Source organism: Equus przewalskii, chromosome 10 (assembly GCF_037783145.1).
Source record: "Equus przewalskii isolate Varuska chromosome 10, EquPr2, whole genome shotgun sequence".
Lineage (NCBI taxonomy): Eukaryota > Metazoa > Chordata > Mammalia > Perissodactyla > Equidae > Equus > Equus przewalskii.
Window position 1 is genome coordinate 35,602,156 of NC_091840.1, and position 20,753 is coordinate 35,622,908.

The following is a 20,753-nucleotide window of genomic DNA, read 5'->3' on the forward strand; positions in this document are numbered from 1 at the left end:
CTGACTCCTAGTGACCCTGTGTACAGCAGACTAGAACCCTGCCTGGTCTTTTTGCACCATCCTCTCATTTTCCTGCTCTATATCAGGCAATGCTCTGCTGCTTTCATGGCCAATTTTTTTGGAAGTGGGTGGCCAGGTTCTTCTTCCTAGTCTATCTTAGTCTAGAAGCTCTGCTGGAACCTGTCCACCATGGGTGACCCTGCTAGTATTTGAAATAACTGATGGTGGGGCTGGCCCAGGGGCGCAGTGGTTAAGTGCGCATGTTCCACTTTGGCGGCCTGGTGTTCGCTGGTTTGGATCCCAGGTGTGGACATGGCACTGCTTGGCAAGCCATGCTGTGGTAGGAATCCCACATACAAAGTAGAGGAAGATGAGCATGGATGTTAGCTCAGGGCCAGTCCTCCTTAGCAAAAAGAGGAGGATTGCCAGTAGATGTTAGCTCAGGGCTAATCTTCCTCAAAAAAAAAAAAGAAAAAACTGATGGCATAGCTTTCAGCATCACAGCAACACACAGCTGCCACAGTGTAACAACTGACAGACAGGTGGTGTGATTCCCTGACCAGGAAACAAACTCAGGCCGCTGCAGTGAGAGTGCTGAATCTTAGCCACTAGACCACCAGAGCCCACTTAATATTAGAATAGGCTTATTCGGACCTTCCGTAACAATGCTTTACATTGTTTTTTGCATTCCTAAAAAGCACCCCAAAACTATAAAGCTTATGTGGACCTAGCACTTAGATTTAAGTGGCATAGAATGGTTCTCAGCTTTTTCTGTCCTGTCCTTTATTAATCTTGACAGATGAAGTTATAAAGGAAATCCACATAGGAGTTGTATTTTTTTTTCTTACTGAATATTTTTTTTGATTGTTGATTCTTAAAGTGGAAATTCCTATTTTATATTGTTCTTCAAAGATGTATCAGTTTCACGAGTCTGTTTATTTTTAATTGCCTTTTATAGTATTGGAAATTTTTTTCTAGACTGCTATTATGACAGTTTATAAAAGGAGACTTTTCCTTTTGCTTCCTTTTTTAGAAGAGATCTATGACTCAAAAACATAAAAAGTCAGGTTCGACAGATGGAATTTTGGTGCTACCAGTTATATGGAGTGATCCCAATGGGCAGGTGGATTTCAGAGATTACTTTATATTTCACTGAGTTGTCCAGGCAGTGTGGTATATAGCTTAGGCACAGAGACTTTGGAGTGTAGACTATCTGGGTTCATTCCTGTCTTTGCCACTGTGTAACCTTGGACAGATTACTTAACTTTTTGGTGTCTCAGTTTTCTCATGTGTAAGATGGGGATGGGTGATAATCGTATCTCATATAGGGGGTTGCTTTGAAGATTAAATTAATATAAAATGTTTAGAGCGGTGCTTAAGGCATTGTAAATACTCAATAAATATTAACTATATGTGAAGGGGTAGAAGTATGTATTATAATTGCCAGCTTTTTTTTTTCTTGGTGGTACATGAAAGTGCATCTTATAACAACCTCTTTCCTTCACTGAAACCATTGAAACTGCCATGTTTCACTGAATCTAAGATATCATTGATTATAAGATGCACCTTTATGTATTATAAAAAGAAAAAAGCTGACAGTTATAATTGAAGGATACCATTAATTTTAAGACCTATGCCAATGTCAGAGATGTTAACATATGTAAAATGAGTGTCAGCTTGTGGAACTTATACTGCTAACCCTCTTTCTAGACTAAACATGGGGTAGAGAAAGAATATGGGTATGATCCCTAATCTCTAAACATGTTGGCAATGTCCTCATGTGTCCCTAAAGTAAGTTTGAATACCATATTCTTCCATTTAGAAAAACTGTATATATTGTCTTGATTATTTGGGTTGCACTGTTAAATGTTCTGAAACTGCTAGGCTAAGCATATTGCTGTACTTAATTTGGATGCTACTCAACAATGTAGAAATTGTTTTTAGCATACCTCTTTTAAGTTATAAGTTTGTATCCCTTTAATATCCATATCATGATTAGAGCTACTAGGCTCCTCAATCATTTTTCATTATATTTCCATGTGGGTTGCTTCTCCCTTTTCCTCATAGAAACATCTGGCCCTCGCTCAACCTAGGTCCTTTTGTCTTCCAAAGAGATTGACTTGCACAGCCATGTGATGTTCTTTCTCAGCATGGACACTTCCCCCCCCAGAGATTTAACAAGACAAATCCTTGGAAAGAAAGCAAAGAAATAGAAATCTACTTGCTTCTTTTTGTATTCTAGTTGACTTGTGAATACATGTTTTCACTGATGCCTTCTGGAGCAGGACTCCTGGATATTTGTTTTTAATTCGCCAATGAAATATAAGAGAGCATTTTAATTCATACATAGTTAATTAAAATATATCAGTTATGACTGAGGTTGAGGTGCTGAGAAGGCTGAATAAGGCAAGTGAAAAATTGTCTTTATTACATATTGAAAGAAATGCTGTATACTGTTTTCAGGGTATACCTTAGCAAATAAAATGTGGCTTATTAGTAGCAATGCACTGCTTTGATGAATTGATGAAATAATTTGCAGTTAGCCTATAGATTTTATGCAGATGGAAGTTCTGAGGTACAATTATTTTTGAAAACAGTTTGATTTCCAAGTATGTAGCCTGTGGTGTTATTTAGATAATCCTTTCTTTGTAGATGGTAGAGAGATAAATGTCAACTAATTGCAGATTTCAAGTTGTACAAGTTCCAAGTAAGATACTTTAAAATTTGACTCAATTTATGTTTTCTTGTTTTAATTTTAGGGTGAAAAGGTAAACTACGAAAAGTTTAGAAATTGGCTTCTTCTAAACAAAGATGCTTTTACCTTCTCTCGTTGGCTACTGTCTGGAGGTGTATATGTGACCCTCACTGATGATAGTGATACTCCCACTTTCTACCAAACTCTGGCTGGGGTTACACATTGTAAGTAATGACATTTCATTGTTTTCTGTCACTTTTTAATACAATTGCCTAATAATATGAGAATATGCCTATAAAGGAGAAATTTATTATCAGTGATTTTTTTCTTCCAACGTGTAGTAAAATGAAACGCTGGAGCATTGAGTACATAGCTGAAAAGGAAAACTGTCTATTTTTTGTCTCTTCACTCAATACTTTTGTACTCCAAATGTGTGGGTTTTTTCCCCCACACCTAGCAATTCTCCAGTGCTCTGTGACACCGACTGGGTATCCTACAGTTCAGTTCAATTCTGACACTGTCTACCCAGGTTAGCACAGACCTCATAGGTTTAGGGCTCAGTCCCACAAGACTGCCCCACTGCCCCCCACTTCAGATGCCAATCACAAGTCCAAGTTGTCACCTATGCTTCTGACCAACCAGGTATTAATTAGAGGTTCCCATGACCCTCTCCTTGGATTTGATAACTTGTTAGAATAGCTCGCAGAACTCAGGGACACAGTTATGTTTACTGATTTATTATATAATAAAGGATATGTTAAAGAATACAGATGAACAGCAGATGAAGAGATATGTAGGGCGAGGTCTGGAAGTGTGCCAAGCACGGGAACTTCTGTCCCCGTGGAGCTGGGATGTGCCAATCTTTCTGGCACATAGATGTGTTAACCACCGCAGAAGCTCTCTGAGCCCTGTACTTTTGGGATTTTCATGGAGCCTTCATCACATAGTCATGATTGATTATTAACTCAATTTCCAGCTCCTCTTCCCTCTCCGGAGAATGGTGAGTGGGGCTGGAAGTTCCAAGTTTCTAATTATGGTTTGGTCTTTCTGGTGACCAGCTCCCATCCAGGAGCCCACCAAGAATCACCTCAGGCATTAGAACAAAATTTCTACCCAGGAAATTCCAAGGGATTTAGGAACTCTGTGTCAGAAACTTCTGTCACTCAGGAAATTACAGGAGTTTGGTCGAAGACCAAATATTAGTAGAAACCGAGGGCAGAGAACAGTTTCTTATTATTTCACAGTAGCCCTCTGCTAATTGTCCTGAACCAACCTATGTCAGTTTCTTAGGGCTGCGGTAACAAATTACCACAGTTTGTAAACTGAAACAACAGAAATTATTCTCACAGTTCTGGAAGCTGAAATCAAGGTGTTAACAGAGCCATGTTCCCTCTGAAGGCCCTAGGGAAGAATCCTTTCTTGCTTCTGCCAGTTTCTGGTGACCCCAGGCTTTGCTTGGCTTGTGGCAGCATAGCTCCAATCTATGCCTCCATCTTCACATGGCTTTCTCTGTGTGTCTTTCTGTGTTCTCTCCTCTTTGTATAAGGACACTGGTCATTGGATTTAGGACCCAGCCTAAATCCAGGATGATTTTACCTCAAGATCCTTAATTCATTACATCTGCAAAGACCCTATTTCCAAGTAAGTTCACATTCTAAGGTTCCAGGTGATCGTGACTTTTTGAGGGACACTATTCAATCCACCAATAAACAGGTCTAAGTATTAACTCCTACTGTTCTTCCTTCCTTTGGTTACAGAAAAGTACCTACGCTGGGCTTTTACATATGCCATTTCTTAATACTGGAATGCCTTTCCTTTTCCCTGTAAGTCATAGTCATCCTTGAAGACTTAAATCACATGCACCTTTGTTTTCAAGAAACCTTTTCTTCCTTCCTGTGGGAAAGCGTCTCTCCTTTCTCTGAACTCTTATAACACCTTTTTTTAACCTTCTTGAATGAACTTATCACTTTTATCCTTGTATTAATTATTTCTAGCATTCTATTTATTTGTACATGTCATCTTTCTTAAATCATAGAGAGTCTGTATTATTCTTTCTTTCTTTCTCCGTGCCAAGCCTTAAATAAGTATTTGTTGACTGACTATAGGGCCTTGGGTGTCCACTACTATTTGTGTCTATTGCTTTATATAACTTGGGACTTGACTACTAATTATACACCAGCTACTTTCCCACTCATCTTCATCCTGTTGTTACCAGAAGTTCTGACTGATAAATTCTGACATGAATAAACAGTGAACTTGATTTTACTGCTGTTCCATGCCCTTGTCTTTATTTTTGATAGGAAAACCTTTTTATTTTTTATTTTATTTATTTATTTTTTTGATGGGGAAGACTGGCTCTGAGCTAACATCTGTTCTCAATCTTCTTCTTTTTGCTTGAGGAAGATTGTCACTGAGTTAACATCTGTGGCATTCGTCCTCCATTTTTTGTATGTGGGATGCTCCTACAGCATGGCTTGATGAGTGGTGCACAGGTCTGTGCCTGGAATCTGAACCCACGAACCCTGGGCCACTGAAGTCGAGTGTGTGAACCCAACCACTACGCCACTGGGCCAGCCTCAAGAAAGCCTTTTTAAAAAAATTGTTTTGCACAAAAAACTAGAGAATCTTTTTATACTTACTCTAAGCTGTTTCTAACTTACATTAATATTTAAGTTGTCAGGGGCTGGCCCTGTGGCGAAGTGGTTAAGTTCGTGTGCTCCACTTTGTCAGCCCAGGATTTCGCTGGTTAGGCTCCTGGGTGTGGACATGGCACTGCTCAACAGGCCATGCTGAGGCGGCATGCCACATGCCACAATTAGAAGGACCCGCAACTAAACATATGCACCTATGTACCAGGGAGCTTTGGGGAGAAAAAGGAAAGATGAAATCTTTAAAAAAAAAATTTAAGTTGTCAGTCTTATGGATATTCTGCTGAACTTTTGCTTTCATTTGTGAGTGTATGGTAAATTATTTTTCTGTTAGTATTGGCCAAGAGTGTGGCTGCTTCACTGAAGGACTTATGTTAAAGAAAATATTATTCTGATAGTGGCAAGGAAGGCTTTATTCAAGACTTTGCAGTAGTGTATTGCAATAGGGGAGAGAGATAGGTCTTAACTCCAAATATAACAATGACAAGTGGGAATTTATAACCAAGGAGCAGGGTAAAGGGGTCAGTGGAGGAAAATTACTAAGGCAACACAAGGTTAGGGGGATTCTTGCTAAAGGTAGGCTAAGGACTTACTCATCAAAGATGAGGTTTGAGGAACTTGATTAGATATCAAGGGTGATGACTTAGCAGGATTCTTTGCTAAGACTGGGCTGAGCAGGCCAAAGACAAAATGGGGACCAAATTTGAGGCCTACTGGAGAAGAGGGCTCAGAGGAGTGAGACTAGAGTTTGGTCAAGGAGAGAGTCTTTGTCAGTTGCTTGAAGTTACATTAGTTCTAACAGAACTTTCCAAATGCAAATACTGCTCATTGCTTGTTTTTGAAAGAACTGTATTATTAAAGATTACAGACATTTAAGTTTAATCAGTCAAAATAATTTTCAAAATGTTATCTCATTATGTGGCTCCATTTTTATTTGAAAATGATCTTTTCTATTTAGTTGTTTATCAGTTGGGAAGATTTTTGGATTTTTAATAGTATCTAAAGTTACAATGTGGGGCTGGCCCGATGGCACAGCGGTTAAGTGCGCACGTTCCACTTTGGTGGCCTTGGGTCTGCCAGTTCACATCCTGGGTGCAGACATGGCACTGCTCATCAAGCCATGCTGTGGTAGGCGTCCCACATATAAAGTAAAGGAAGATGGGCATGGATGTTAGCTCAGGGCTAGTCTTCCTCAGCAAAAAGAGAAGATTGGCAGATGTTAGCTCAGGGCTGATCTTCCTCAGAAAAAAAAAAAATAATAAAAAAATAAAGTTACGATGCCTTAGCCTGTTAAAAAATATTTATCTTGAATTATTTAAAACACATTAATGTAGATGCATTGTTTCACCTGCAATAATGACCTAATTTCTAAACTGAGTGCTTTCTTCTTAGGGTCATGGTGCCTTCTAATATCTGCAACGCTTTAGCACTATTGACCATTCAGTTTTCTTGAAATTCTCTTCTTCTTTGGCTTTTGAAACATGTAATTTCATGTAGTTTTGAAACATGAACTTTAGCCTAACTAGCATCTTAACAAAGAACAGTAATTTTGTGGGGAATTGACAAGACGAAGGAAAAGGACTTTGAACTTCTGGGAGTGGCAGGTTTTAGAAAGGCAAATATATGTGGAAATTAATGGTAAATAGGGCTGGTTAATAAGGTTTGTTATGTAGATTCATTTCTCTAATGCTATCTCCAGGTTGATAAGGAAATAGGGTTGTCTCTGGTGATTAACTTCTGTCCTTCCTGGTAGAGGGGTAGGGAAGACACTTTTACAAATTAGGCAAATAGGAGAAGGGCAGAGAGCTTTTCTGGTGTCTGCATCGTCTTAATTGTCTTCAACTCAAAATAATCTTTATACCAAAGTGGCATATTTGGGGTGACATACTATGCACCCTTCAGGAGTACATGAAATTATACTTTTTTTTAAAGGACTCAGCCCTGTGCCTGGTATAGAATAGGTGCTTTATAAGAATATGCATCCCAAACCTGGGGAAGGAGATGGAAATCCACGTGAAAGAGGCCACCAGATCTAACTACGTCAATGTAAAGAGACCTACTGCAAGACATATAGTAGTGAGGCCGGCGAAAGTCAGTGACAAAGAAAAAATACTAAGAGCAGCAAGGCAGAAGAAAATAATTTAGAAAAGAACCCCTATCAGGTTTTCAGTGTATTTCTCAGCAGAAACCTTACAAACTTGGAGAGAGTGGAATGGTACATTCAGATCTTTGAAAGACAAAAACTTTCAGCCAAGAATATTCATCCAGTGAAAATATCCTTCGGATATGATGGAGAAATAAAAACTTTCCCAGATAAACAAAAGCTATGGGAGTTCATTGCCACAAGACCTCCCTGTACAAGAAATCCTCAAGAAGCCCCTCATACCTGGGAAAAAAAAAAGAAGAAAGGGGTTACAAAGCTCTGAGTAAGGAGATAAATAGGTAGACAAAATCAGAAAATTGGAGCTATCCAGCAGAACAGGTTAGCAAATACTCAGGTAAAACATTAGAGATAAAAGGAAGAAAAACACCAAAAACAAAGATAATCTTGTCATTTTAAGCATAGACTCACAGCATAAGATAGAATAAGACGTGACAAAAACAACTTGGGAGAGGAAGAGGAAAGGGACTGAACAGGTTTAGTCTAAGAAGTAAGAGGACGTCAGAAAATGGACTATCTCATCTGTGAGATTTTGCACACAAATCTCATGGTAACCACTGAACAAAAAAGTGGATCAGAGTCACAAATAATAAATAAGGAGAAAACTAAGAAATCCAGCATAAAAAACTACCTAACCAAATTGGTAGTCCAAAATACATGGGACGAGAAACAAAGGAAATGCAGGAGAACCAGAAGACAAGCGATGAAATGGCAGCATTAAGTCCTCATATATCAATAATGACTCTAAGTGTAAATGGATTGAATTCTCCAATAAAAAGAGTGGCTAGATGGATTAAAGAACAAGACCTAACAACGTGCTGCCTTCAGGAGACACATCTCAGCTCAAATGACAAACACAGGCTCAGAGTGAAGGGATGGAAGAGGATGCTCCAAGCTAATGGCAAACAAAACAAAGCAGGTGTCTCAATACTTATATCAGACAAAATAGACTTCAAGATAAGACAGGAAAGAGAGACAAAGAGGGGCAGTATATAATGATGAAAGGAACATCCACCAAGAAGACATAATGCTTATAAACATGTATGCACCTAACACTGGAGCACCAAAGTACATAAGGCAACTACTAACAAACCTAAAAGGCAGTATTAACAACAACACAATAATAGTAGGAAACCTCAACACTCCTGTCACATCAGTGGATAAATCATCCAGACAGAAAGTTAACAAGGAAACAGTGGAATCAAATAAAAATCTAGACCAGATGGACTTAAAAGATATGTATAGAACACTCCACCCAAAACCAGCAAAATATACATTCTTCTCAAGTGCACATGGAACATTCTCAAGAATACACCATATGTTGGGAAACAAGGCAAACCTCAATAAATTTAAGAAGATTGAAATAATAACAAGAATCTTTTCCAACCACAATGCTGTGAAACTGGAAATTAATTACAAGAAAAAACCTGAGAAAGGGACAAAGATATGGAGACTAAACAACATGCTACTGAACAACCAATGGATCATTAAAGAAATTAAATGAGAAATAAAAAAATATCTAGAGACAAATGAAGATGAAAACATACATACCAACTCATATGGGATGCAGCAAGCGTGGTACTAAGATGGAAATTCATCACGATACTGGCTCACCTTAAACAAGAAAAATCCCAAATAAGGAATCTCAAACTACACCTAACTGAATTAGAAAAAGAATAACAAACAAAGCCCAAAGTCAGCAGAAGGAGGGAAATAATAAAAATCAGAGCAGAGATAAATGCAACTGAAACAAAAAAGGCAGTAGAAAGGATCAATGAAAGAAAGAGCCGGTTCTTCGAGAAGATAAACAAAATTGACAAACCCCTAGCCAGACTTACAAAGACAAAGGAGAGAAGGTTCAGATAAATAAAATTAGAAGTGAAAGAGGAAAAATTACAATGAATACCACAGAAATATGAAGGACTATAAGAGAATACTATGAAAAGCTATATGCCAACAAGCTGGGCAATCTAGAGGAAATGGATAAATTCTTAGACTCATACAACCTCCCAAAGCTGAACCAAGAAGAAATGGATAATCTGAATAGACCGATCACAAGTAAAGAGATTGAAACAGTAATCAAAAACATCCCAAAAAGAAAAGTCCAGGACCAGACTGCTTCCCTGATGAATTCTACCAAACATTCAAAGAGGATTTAATACCTATCCTTCTCAAACTATTCCAGAAAATTAGGGAAGATGGAATACTTCTTAACACATTCTATGAGACCAATATCACCCTGATACCAAAACCTGACAAGGACAACACAAAAAAGGAAAACTACAGGCTGATATCACTGATGAACATAGATGCAAAAACCTCAACAAAATATTGGCACCCTAAATACAGCAATATGTCAAAAAGATCATACATCATGATCAAGTGAGATTTATACCAGGGACACAGGCATGGTTCAGCATCTGCAAATCAACCCATGTGATACATCAGATTAAGAAAATGAGGAATAAATACCACATGATCATCTCAATAGACGCAGAGAAAGCATCTGACAAGATCCAGCAACCATTTATGATAAAAACTCAACAAAATGGGGATAGAAGGAAATTACCTCAACATAATAAAGACCATATATGATAAACCCACATCCAACATCATACTCAATGGGGAAAAACAGAAAGCCATCCCTCTGAGAACAGGAACAAGACAAGGGTGCCCACTGTCACTGCTCTTATTCAACACTGTACTAGAGGTTTTAGCCGGAGCAATTAGGTGAGAAAAAGGAATAAAAGGAATCCAAATAGGAAATGAAGAAATGAAATTCTCACTGTTTGCAGATGACATGATCTTATATTTAGAAAACCCTAAAGAATCCATTGGAAAACTATTACAAGTAATCAACAACTACAGTAAAGTTGCAGGATACAAAATCAGCTTACAAAAATCACTTGCATTTCTATATTCTAATAACGAACTTACAGAAAAAGAACTCAAGAATACAATCCCATTTACAATTACAACAAAAAGAGTATGATATCTAGGAATAAATCTAACCAAGGAGATAAAAGATCTCTACAATGAAAACTATAAGCCATTATTGAAATAAATCAGTGATGACATAAAGAAATGGAAGGATATTCCACGCACATGGATTGGAAGAATAAACATAGTTGAAATGTCCATACTACCCAAAGCTATCTACAGATTCAATGCAATCCCAATCAGAATGCCAATAACGTTCTTCACAAAAATAGAACAAAGAATCCTAAAATTCGTATGGGGCAACAAAAGGCCCTGAATAGCTGAAGCAATCCCAAGAAAAAAGAACAAAGCTGGAGGCATCACAATCCCTGGCTTCAAAATGTACTACAAAGCTATAGTAATCAAAACAGTGTGGTGCTGGTACAAACAGAGGCACACCAATTGATGGAACAGAATTGAAACCCCAGAAATAAAACCTACATCTACAGAAAGCTAATCTTTGACAAAGGTGGTAAGAACTTACAATGGAGAAAAGATAGCTTCTTCAATAAATAGTGTTGGTAAAACTAGGCAGCCACAAGCAAAAGAATGAAAGTAGACCACTGTCTTACACCATACACAAAAATAGACTCAAAATGGATTAAAGACTTGAAGGTGAGACCTGAAACCATAAAACTTCTGGAAGAAAATGTAGGTAGTACACTCTTTGACATCCATCTTAAAAGGATCTTCTCGAATACCATGTCTTCTCGGACAAGGGAAATAAAAGAAAAAATAAACAAGGAGGACTTCATCAGACTAAAGAGCTTCTGCAAGGCAAAGGAAACCAGGATCAAAACAAGAAGACAACCCACCAGGTGGGGGAAAATATTTGCAAATCATATATCTAACAAGGGGTTAATCTCTATCATATGTAAAGAACTCACACAAATGAACAAAAAAACAAGCAATCTGATCAAAAAATTGGCAGAGGATATGAGCAGACATTTCTCCAAAGAAGATATACAGATGGCCAATAGGCACATGAAAAGATCTTCAATATCACTAATCATTAGGGAAATACAGATCAAAACTATGTTATCACCTTATGCCCGTTAGAATGGCTATAATGACTAGGACAAAAAATAACAAATGCTGGGCAGGCTGTAGAGAAAAGGGAACCCTCATACACTGCTGGTGGGAATGCACACTGGTGCAGCCACTATGGAAAACAGCATGGAGATTTCTCAAAAAACTAAAAATAGAAATACCATTTCACCCTGCTGTCCCACTACTGGGTATCTGTCCAAAGAGTTTGAAATCAACCATTCAAAGTGACTTATGCACCCCTATGTTCATTGCAGCATTATTCTCATTAGCCAAGACATGGAAGCAACCCAAGTGCCCATGAAGCAATGATTGGGTAAAGAAGATGTAGTATATATATACAATGGAATACTACTCGGCCATAAAAAAAGAAAAAATTGTCCCATTCACAACAACATGGATGGACCTGGAGGGTTACGTTAAACAAAATAAGCCAGATGGAGAAAGACAAACACCAGATGATTTCATTCATATGTAGAAGATAAACGCACAGACAAGGAGAACAGTTCAGTGGTTACCAGGGGAAGGGGGGTGGGGGTGGACACAGTGGTTAAAGGGGAGCACTTATACGGTGACAGAGAAGTAATGTACAAATGAAATTTCACAATGTTGTAAACTATTACGAACTCACTAAAAAAATAAAAATAAAGAACCAAAATAAACTGGTGCAACAGACAACTCCATTGCTACTAGCTTTAGCAAACTGCTGCTTTCTTAGTGGGCCTTACTATGAAAGCATTACTACAAAGTCAGAATTACTGCTAAATTTCTTACAGAAATTCTGACATGGGCAAGTTTACATTTTGATGACTGTGATTTATCAAATTATCTATAAATTCTCAGCTTTCTGGCTAAGGAGTTCATTATTGCTGTCTTTGCAGGCTCTTCCACTCAAAGAATATTTGTCATGTTAAACTTTTCAAATAATGTGTTAGGAAGGTGGAAACTTGTGACAAAAATAGAAAACATTATTAACTAATTTGTAAGTAGGTAGAAAATATTTATTTTAAAGCATCAGTGACTCCATTTAAATTTGTGTAATGAGCCAAGGTATCTAGGAAACAAAAAGGATTACAATTTTTCACTTGTAAATAGCGTTTATATTAGAGTGCAGATGCCTTTAATTACTTTTTCACATACAATTATAGTGTGAAATTTGAAGTCACAGTATGTCGAACACGCTACCCTATTTAATCAAATCTTGTTTTCTTTTATGTAAATCAAAGATGAAACTGGGGAGTTATTTGTATTCAGTACAGAGTTAGAATAATTAATTGATTTGATTTAAACAAGACTTTGGATTTTGTCATAGCAAGTACATTTTTCAAAACTGCAAATTCTAAACTATTGTTACCTTACCTTTTACTTAAATTTAAGAAATTGAATTAGAACTTTAGCCCAAAGTTCAAGCTTTTATGCTTGAGTAGATCTTAACCAAATTTTTATCAAGACTGTTATATTTTTCTATCATAATTTGCTATTTAAATACCTAAGATTAGATTTCTTTTTTTTTTTAAAGATTTTATTTTTTTCCTTTTTCTCCCCAAAGCCCCCCAGTACATAGTTGTGTATTCTTCGTTGTGGGTTCTTCTAGTTGTGGCATGTGGGACGCTGCCTCAGCGTGGTTTGATGAGCAGTGCCATGTCCGCGCCCAGGATTCGAACCAACGAAACACTGGGCCGCCTGCAGCGGAGTGCGCGAACTTAACCACTCGGCCACGGGGCCAGCCCCCTAAGATTAGATTTCTTAAAAAAATTTTTTTTGTTGAGTGTATGCAGTGTTTTTAATGACAAATTATTTTTTAAAGCCATTTGTACTGGAGCTAGATGGATAGACAGAAAGAATATTTGCGATGATGCTGAAAATTTTGATGATGTTCACAGTTGGAGAACGTGTATAGAGAGCATAAACATGTTCTATATGATTAAATGTTTGAAATAGGTTAGTAAAGGTGTTATTACATTCTTTTTTTTGATATCTGAGAGAAGAGTCTACTTTTCTAAGACCACACCCTAGTCCTTGGATTTTTCTCGTGTTACCCATCCCCATCCATTTTGTTCGTGATTATTTAGCACCACATAGTGTTGGAATTTGGAAACAGACTATAAACTCAAAGTGTAATTCATTTTAATCAGCTCTTCACAAATGTAGATCAGTGTATCCCATCCCTTACTACTGTACATTCGTGGTCCTAGCCAAACACAATCTGGCAGCTCTCTGTTTGAGTTGAAAGGCTTGTTCTTTAGATGCTAACCTTTGAAATGTCTACATTCTGACCGAACTGCCTACTAGTTCTAGGTTAAGCTGTCATCTTTAATACTTTTTGTCACTCACTGGGAAGTAAAGTTCTTTCTTGTTTTTTTCTTTTATCTTGGATCCATGGCATAAATCCTTCCGTAGGATATCCTTTTCCTTGTTTTTTAATTATAGCAGAATGCAACAGTTGGGTTTTGTTTTTGTTTTTCAGTCCTGTTACTACCTATCTTGCCTACAGCCTTCTACACATGCTCTTTTGCCTCTAATGTCCTTCTTCTGCCACACTCCTTTTCCTTTCCCTGGTCAACCCTTAGATGTTCTGCATGTACCTCTTTAAGTATCAAGACCTCCAGGACCTAGCTGCTTACGTGCTCCCTAAAAATGCTGTCTGTTCCTTCATTGTACTTTTCACACTAGATTAAAATGATCAGTTTTCACTTTACTAGAATCTAAACATAGTTCTGTTTACAATCGTATCTTAGTTTTTTAGCACAATGTCAGGCACATAACATATTTTTATTAAATGTTTGCAGAATAGTAAATGATATTTGACTATAGCTCCTGTACTTTTTGGGTTTTTTTTTCCAAAATACTTTGGCCTGTGGAAGGTTCCACTTACCCATGCAGATTGAGTGCTTACTAGAGAAGGCACTGTATTCCGTGTATATTATCTCTTTTAATCCTTGTGCTATCTCTGAGGTTCATTTTCTCTCCATTCTAAAAATGAGGAAACCAAGGCTATGAGAAATTAAAGAAACTTTCTCAAGATCAAATGGCTAATAGGTGCCAAAATTGGGAGTGCATGCTTATTATCATTTTAGGACTTGAAGAGACTTTATTGAGTTATTTTATTCTTTACTCTTTTATGAGTAGCTTGAGTTGGTCATGTGGTAGTTGTGGTTGTGGTGAGTCATCTTCTTTAGACTCACTTCAGACAATCTTGCAGATTCGCTTTTCTGATTTCCTTTTTTCCCCCTTGGGATATTTACAAATGATTATTTTTTATTTCTCTTCAATAATTAATTTCATTTGATCCAGGCAAGATCACTAAATGATTGCCTATTTACCAACAGTGAAATAGGTAATAAAACAACTATGATTTTAAGAACTGATTCACATTGATCATATTTTCATAGAATTTAGCTGTATTATTTGGAAGAGAATATGTGTGCCTCTTCTTGTTACCACCCAAGGTGGGGGTCGTCTGCCTGCTGTAAGACATACCGATAGTCGAGAGGCAAGGTGGCAAGAGGAGGGTTTTATTTCAGCTTGCTAGCAAGGGTGAAGATGGCTGACTAACATCTGAAGGAACATCTTACAGAACAGAGACTACAGGTCAGTTATATAGGAGACTGGTCTCTGGGTGGGGCAGACATTTGGTCTTAGTTCCTAATAATCTTTTGGTTTACTGGATATGTTTCAGAGACCCGGAGCAATGCCCTTTAGTTTAAGGATAAGAACAAAATCTTTAATATGTATAGTAAAGATTACTGTTTATATGAGTCACGCCAACAACTCCCCATTGTTAGTTGTAATTTAGTATAATCATATGCTGGTAACAGCAACAGGGTCATTATTGTCTGTCTGGCTACTTCCTGCTGAATGGGGTCGGCGTGGGAGGACCATCGAATGAAACAGTGTCACTAGTGTTTTGCCACTGTGACTCTGGAGAGGCAGTTGTCAAGTCACTGATGCAGACAGTTTAGAGATGAATTTAGAAACACATTTGACCCCTAATTTAATTATAAGGAATAGCCAGAGTCACCACACCAGATCTTTCAGTTGTCATTGGTGGCTGTCAACATAGACTCTCTGCCCAGGGGTCATCACATTCCTAAGGAACTCAAAAGGACAAAGTTATTGACTTATTGCTGCTGGGAGGGGCCATAAAATCTATAGAGCATGTTTATCCCTTGGAGGGTGCATATCCAGCTGGGTTAGTTGGTCAGATCATTCAAAGTTACGATATGGTTTCTTTTCTGCTATGGCTTCCCTTATGTCACCCTTGTGTTGAGCTGGAATCATTCTTTCTGGTAAATATGTTTTTAAATAAACCAAGAAAGAGTTTTTGGAGTTTCCATAGAATGTATCTTAAGTGCAAATAAGCCTGCTAACTCAATGATTTCTTTTAAGTAGTAGAATCTGAATTCTGAGGTAATTAATGTAGTATTTTTCGCTAATTTTAGGGCCATGGAACTCATTTTGCTTATTTTTCTTATCATATTTACTCAAATTTAGCATTTATTATCTCAGCTAAAAATTTGTATATTATTATATTCCCTTGCCGCATTTAGTTTGCAGTGTTAAAACCTTCTTTCAATAAGAAAAAAAGTACTTCAGTGATTCTTAGACCATAAACCGCCTAGTGAATCTGCACGTCCCTCCCTCATTATCCTCTTATCTGGTTGTAAATGATGTAAGGCTTACAGCCATTTTAAGTAGATCTCAGAAGGTCATTGCTTTTGAGAACAGGTTGCTTCTTCAAAAATGTTAAAAAAAACTGTGTCACTGTTTGAAAATACTTGGATATTTTGCCTGACTTTTTTTTATGAGCGTCCAATTCTGGCATTAAAGAGCTATTTCTGCAACTGGAGCCTCCAGTAAGGTGGGACTTGATTAAGATGGCCCAAAGTGCAGGCCAAGAACTATTTAGAATGTTGGGAATATGGTATGCCGCTGTTGTGAACCAGAAAAAATTATACCTATAGGTGAGTGATAAATTCATTCCTATTTAGCTAGTGAAATATAAGTTTTGGTATTGATTTATGAATTGCAAATAGAGTAACTACTGTGATTATCTGTAACTTCTTCAAGTGAAAATATGATTAGTTGCCTGCCTTCTTCCCAGTAATTCAGCTGCCAATGCAAGGAAAAAGTTTGGGTGATAATAACATAATACATATAATTTACTTTTGGCAACTATTTGATTAATGAATTGCAGTCTATAACCAAAAAATGAACAGATCACGTGAGCTTAAAAGGGAGCTCTAAAGCATGGTTTTAATTGGTGACCATAGCCAATCTGATCATTTTTTTCTTCTGAGTATGTTCTACTTGTCTTTCCACATTTCTCCTTCAGCCAAGAAATTGTTTTTTTTAAGAATAATAATAAACTTAGTTTTCAAAGGTTAAAAAAATTGGGCAGGCAGTTGATGTGATTTTTGTGTGTGCTAATTTAGTGTATTATGGAACCACCAATTAATCAAAAGTATTTATTGAGCACCCATTATATGCCCAGTACCTAGAAGTATAGAAATAAGAACATAGTTTCTGTTGAGGCTACTGTCTTCCTCTTTTTGTTTCAGGGTCAGACTTTTTATATGCAGATCTACTACTTGGCAGTAAGTTTAGAATTTGAGAAGGTAGTTTCTCTGGAGAAGCAGAAGAGATTTCTCTTTCTTTCTCTTTCATATCATAAATGGAGTAAACAGACATCTTATTTAGGAAAAGGAGACAGTAATGCTATCTTGATTTATATATCAGACTCCTGCAATTGATTACTCTCCCTATTGCTAAAATTTTAAAATTTCGGTAAATTCGGTTATCTAGGTATTTGAAGTAGGTACTTTGTTTTAAAAAAAGAAAGCTACATGCTTGTGTAGAAGCTTTGTATATTTTTAAAATTGGTTCCAATTCTGAAGTAATTGGACCTTTGCACAGATTGATTCATTAGGAGGTTACAATGTAGTATTGAATGCAGTATATTTGTTATTTGGTTAAAAAAGAAATAATATATGACAATGTGTGGTCTTGTATGAAGATTTTATCTTTTCTTGATGATTTTCCTGTAAAATTTAAGAAATGAGGGGCTGGCCTGGTGGCACAGCGGTTAAGTTCGCACGTTCAGCTTCTCGCCGGCCCGGGGTTCGCTGATTCGGATCCCGGGTGCAGACATGGCACCCCTTGGCACGCCATGCTGTGGTAGGCGTCCCACATATAAAGTAGAGGAAAATGGGCACGATGTTAGCTCAGGGCCAGGCTTCCTCAGCAAAAAGAGGAGGACTGGCAGTAGTTAGCTCAGGGCTAATCTTCAAAAAAAAAAAGAAAAGAAAAGAAATGAATTTACCTCATTGAATATTTAAAACCATTAACTAGGATTTTGTGTAATCTGAGAAATCATACAATGGTATAGATGATAGAATAAAAGTATTGGAAATAATGTTCCCAAACAACCCAGGTGACATTCAATTAAATACATGTACTACTCTGATTACGGTTATACGAAGACATGCAGTTATATGTTTTCTTTTTCCTTTTTTTGATTATCTACACTTTTAATGTTTTTCATGCAACAAAATGTATTACTAGTCTAATAAAAACAAGCAATACAATTTTGAAAGTTAAACTAGTATTATTAGTATTTCTATTTTTTACTTCTTAAAATTTTATAACCATGTGACTCAGTTGTTTATAATTACTTTTAGTAATTAATAAGTAATTAGTAGTTCCCTTTAAATGCCAAAAGTGTGGAGTAACTTCATTATCACTCTTGTAATCTCTTTTCATAGTTTTTGTGGATCATTAAGAGGACAATTCTAGGGATAGCCAAATCCAGAACTTTCCAGGAGAGCATTCTTCTTTGTAAAATGAGGATTAGTTAGTATGAGTATACTTGACCCCAGGTACTTATTGTCAAGGCCTTTTTTGTTTTTAGCTATAGCAGATGTAGGCATTCCCATGAACTTTTCCTTCTACTTTAGAATAGATTAGAACAGTATCTTTGTGAAAATCTCAGTGCCTCCATCTACTGATGTGGGGTAATGTGTACAAAATTTTGTATTCCCAGTACAGGATTTCTTTTTTTCATTTTTATGTTTTGCTTTCAAAAGAATTTCACTTTTAGGTCCTTTAAGTAAAAACCTCTCTTTTAGGTTTTAGACTTAATGAGTGTCAGGGCAGAGTAGGTGGTAGGAAGGAAAGATAGAGAAACATTAAATCCTGGGAGCCCCTTGAAGGTCAAGCAAAAGGAATATAATTTCTCTTAAAATTTTATGGAAGTTGGTGGAATATATGTTTTCATTTATTCACCACTTTTTATGACTCTAGTACTTGTACAAATACAATACAGATATACGTATTGTTGAGTATCTTAGATATCTTGCTGATGAGGAGAAAAGTTTTCCCCCAAAATTTTTATTAAAACTGCTGAGGAATAGAGTATGAATGAATGCTTTGAAGGCACTGAAAATTTAGAGAACATTGTTCTTGTCTTCCCAGGTAACCTGTAAGTTATTGGAGGCCAAGGTTCACTACTAATACCAATCTTTATCTTTTATCATAGTTAACATTATCCTGAAAATAAACGAACACGCACCTATACCTTATACGTGTATGTGTGTGTATAATGAACAAATAAGCATTATTTGTTGAGCTCCTAACATATGTATATTGTTCATTAAAAAAATATTTTTTGAGTGCTTAAAATGTACCAGGTATTATTCTAAGTGTTAGAATATAGCAATGAATAAAACAAACCAAAAAACCTGCCCTCAAGGAGCATATGTTCTAGTTGGGGGAGACAACCAATAAAACAAATAAGTAAATTATGCCAGATGTTGATAAGTGTTAGGGAGCAAAGTAAAACAAAGAAGAGGGATGGAGGAGTGTCATTGGAAGGGGTATAGTTTGGATGGTCTGAGAATGTGACATTTGAGTAAGGATCTGAAGGAGTTGTGGGAATAGCCATGCAGATATCTTGAGGAAGAATGTTGAAAAGTTTTGAAGCATGATTCTGTTTACATTTTTCTTTTCAAATGATTTTTCATTATTAATGAAATTAAACTTTTTCTCCCTGGTTTTATGAATTGCCTGTCTTGTACTTGTTAATCTGTTGTGATTTTAATGCTTTTAATTGTGTATATTGATGATTTTAACTTTTTATTAAATGCCTGACTGGTCTTCCTGCTTGTGTTCTTGCTGCCCACCAGGCTGTTCTCAACTCAGCATTCAAGAGTGATCCTGTGGGTTAGACCATGTCACTCCTCTTCTTCATAGCCTCCAGTGGTTCACAATTTCGCATAAAACCAAAGTCCTTATAATGGCCTATATAATCTGACCCCCATTTTCTTTCTGGGTTTATTTCCTACTACTACCCTCTTGTTATTCTCCCCTCAGAAAGTCTACTTCAGCCACTGATCTTTCTCTCCCTTGAGCTTGCTAGGCATGCTTTCATCTTGAGTCCTCTGTCCTTCTTCTCTCTGTCTAGAATGTTTCTTCTCCATGATTTCCCCCTTGCCTCCTTTAGGTCTTTGCTCATATGTCACCCTTCTATAGTGTGATCTTCCATAACCACTCTGTTTAAGTCCATGGTATGCTTCTATCAAGGTCCTGTTTAGGGCATGATAGTCTTCTTCATTTATTTAAATCTTTAATATTATTTATAAAATTTTCTTCGTAATGATCTGACTTATTCCTTAATGTTTATTTTTAGATATTTGTTTCTAGCGGGGAATTGCTATCGTTGATACACTTTTTCCTCTTTTATATTTTCTTACATGTTAGATAGGGAAAGTATTGATTTTTGTATATTTATTTTGTATCCCTACAGGTTTTTTTTTAAGATTTTCTTTTTCTTTTTTAAGATTTTTTTTTTTATTTTTCATTTTTCTCCCCAAAGCCCCCTGGTACATAGTTGTATATTTTTAGCTGTGGGTCCTTCTAGTTGTGGCATGTGGGATGCCACCTCAGCATGGCTTGATGAGTGGTACTATGTCCATGCCCAGGATCCGAACCAGCAAAACCCTGGGCCGCCAAAGCAAAGTGCGCAAACTTAACTACTTGACCACGGGGCCAGCCCCAAGATTTTATTTTTCCTTTTTCTCCCCAAAGCCCCCTGGTACATAGTTGTATATTTTTTAATTGTAGGTCCTTCTAGTTGTGGCATGTGGGATGCTGCCTCAGCATGACTTGATGAGCGGCGCCATGTCCGTGCCCAGGATCTCAACCGGTGAAACCCTGGGCCACTGAA

General features: G+C 37.0%; 1 protein-coding gene across 1 annotated transcript in view; it reads left to right on the plus strand.

Moving 5' to 3' along the window:
* USP32 (ubiquitin specific peptidase 32) overlaps positions 1–20,753 on the plus strand; it is a 215,336-nt gene that overhangs the window by 116,665 nt on the left and 77,918 nt on the right. The window contains exon 5 of the mRNA XM_070562389.1: positions 2,760–2,919. Coding sequence (XP_070418490.1) covers positions 2,760–2,919 — 160 coding nt within the window. The remainder of the gene's footprint in view (positions 1–2,759; positions 2,920–20,753) is intronic.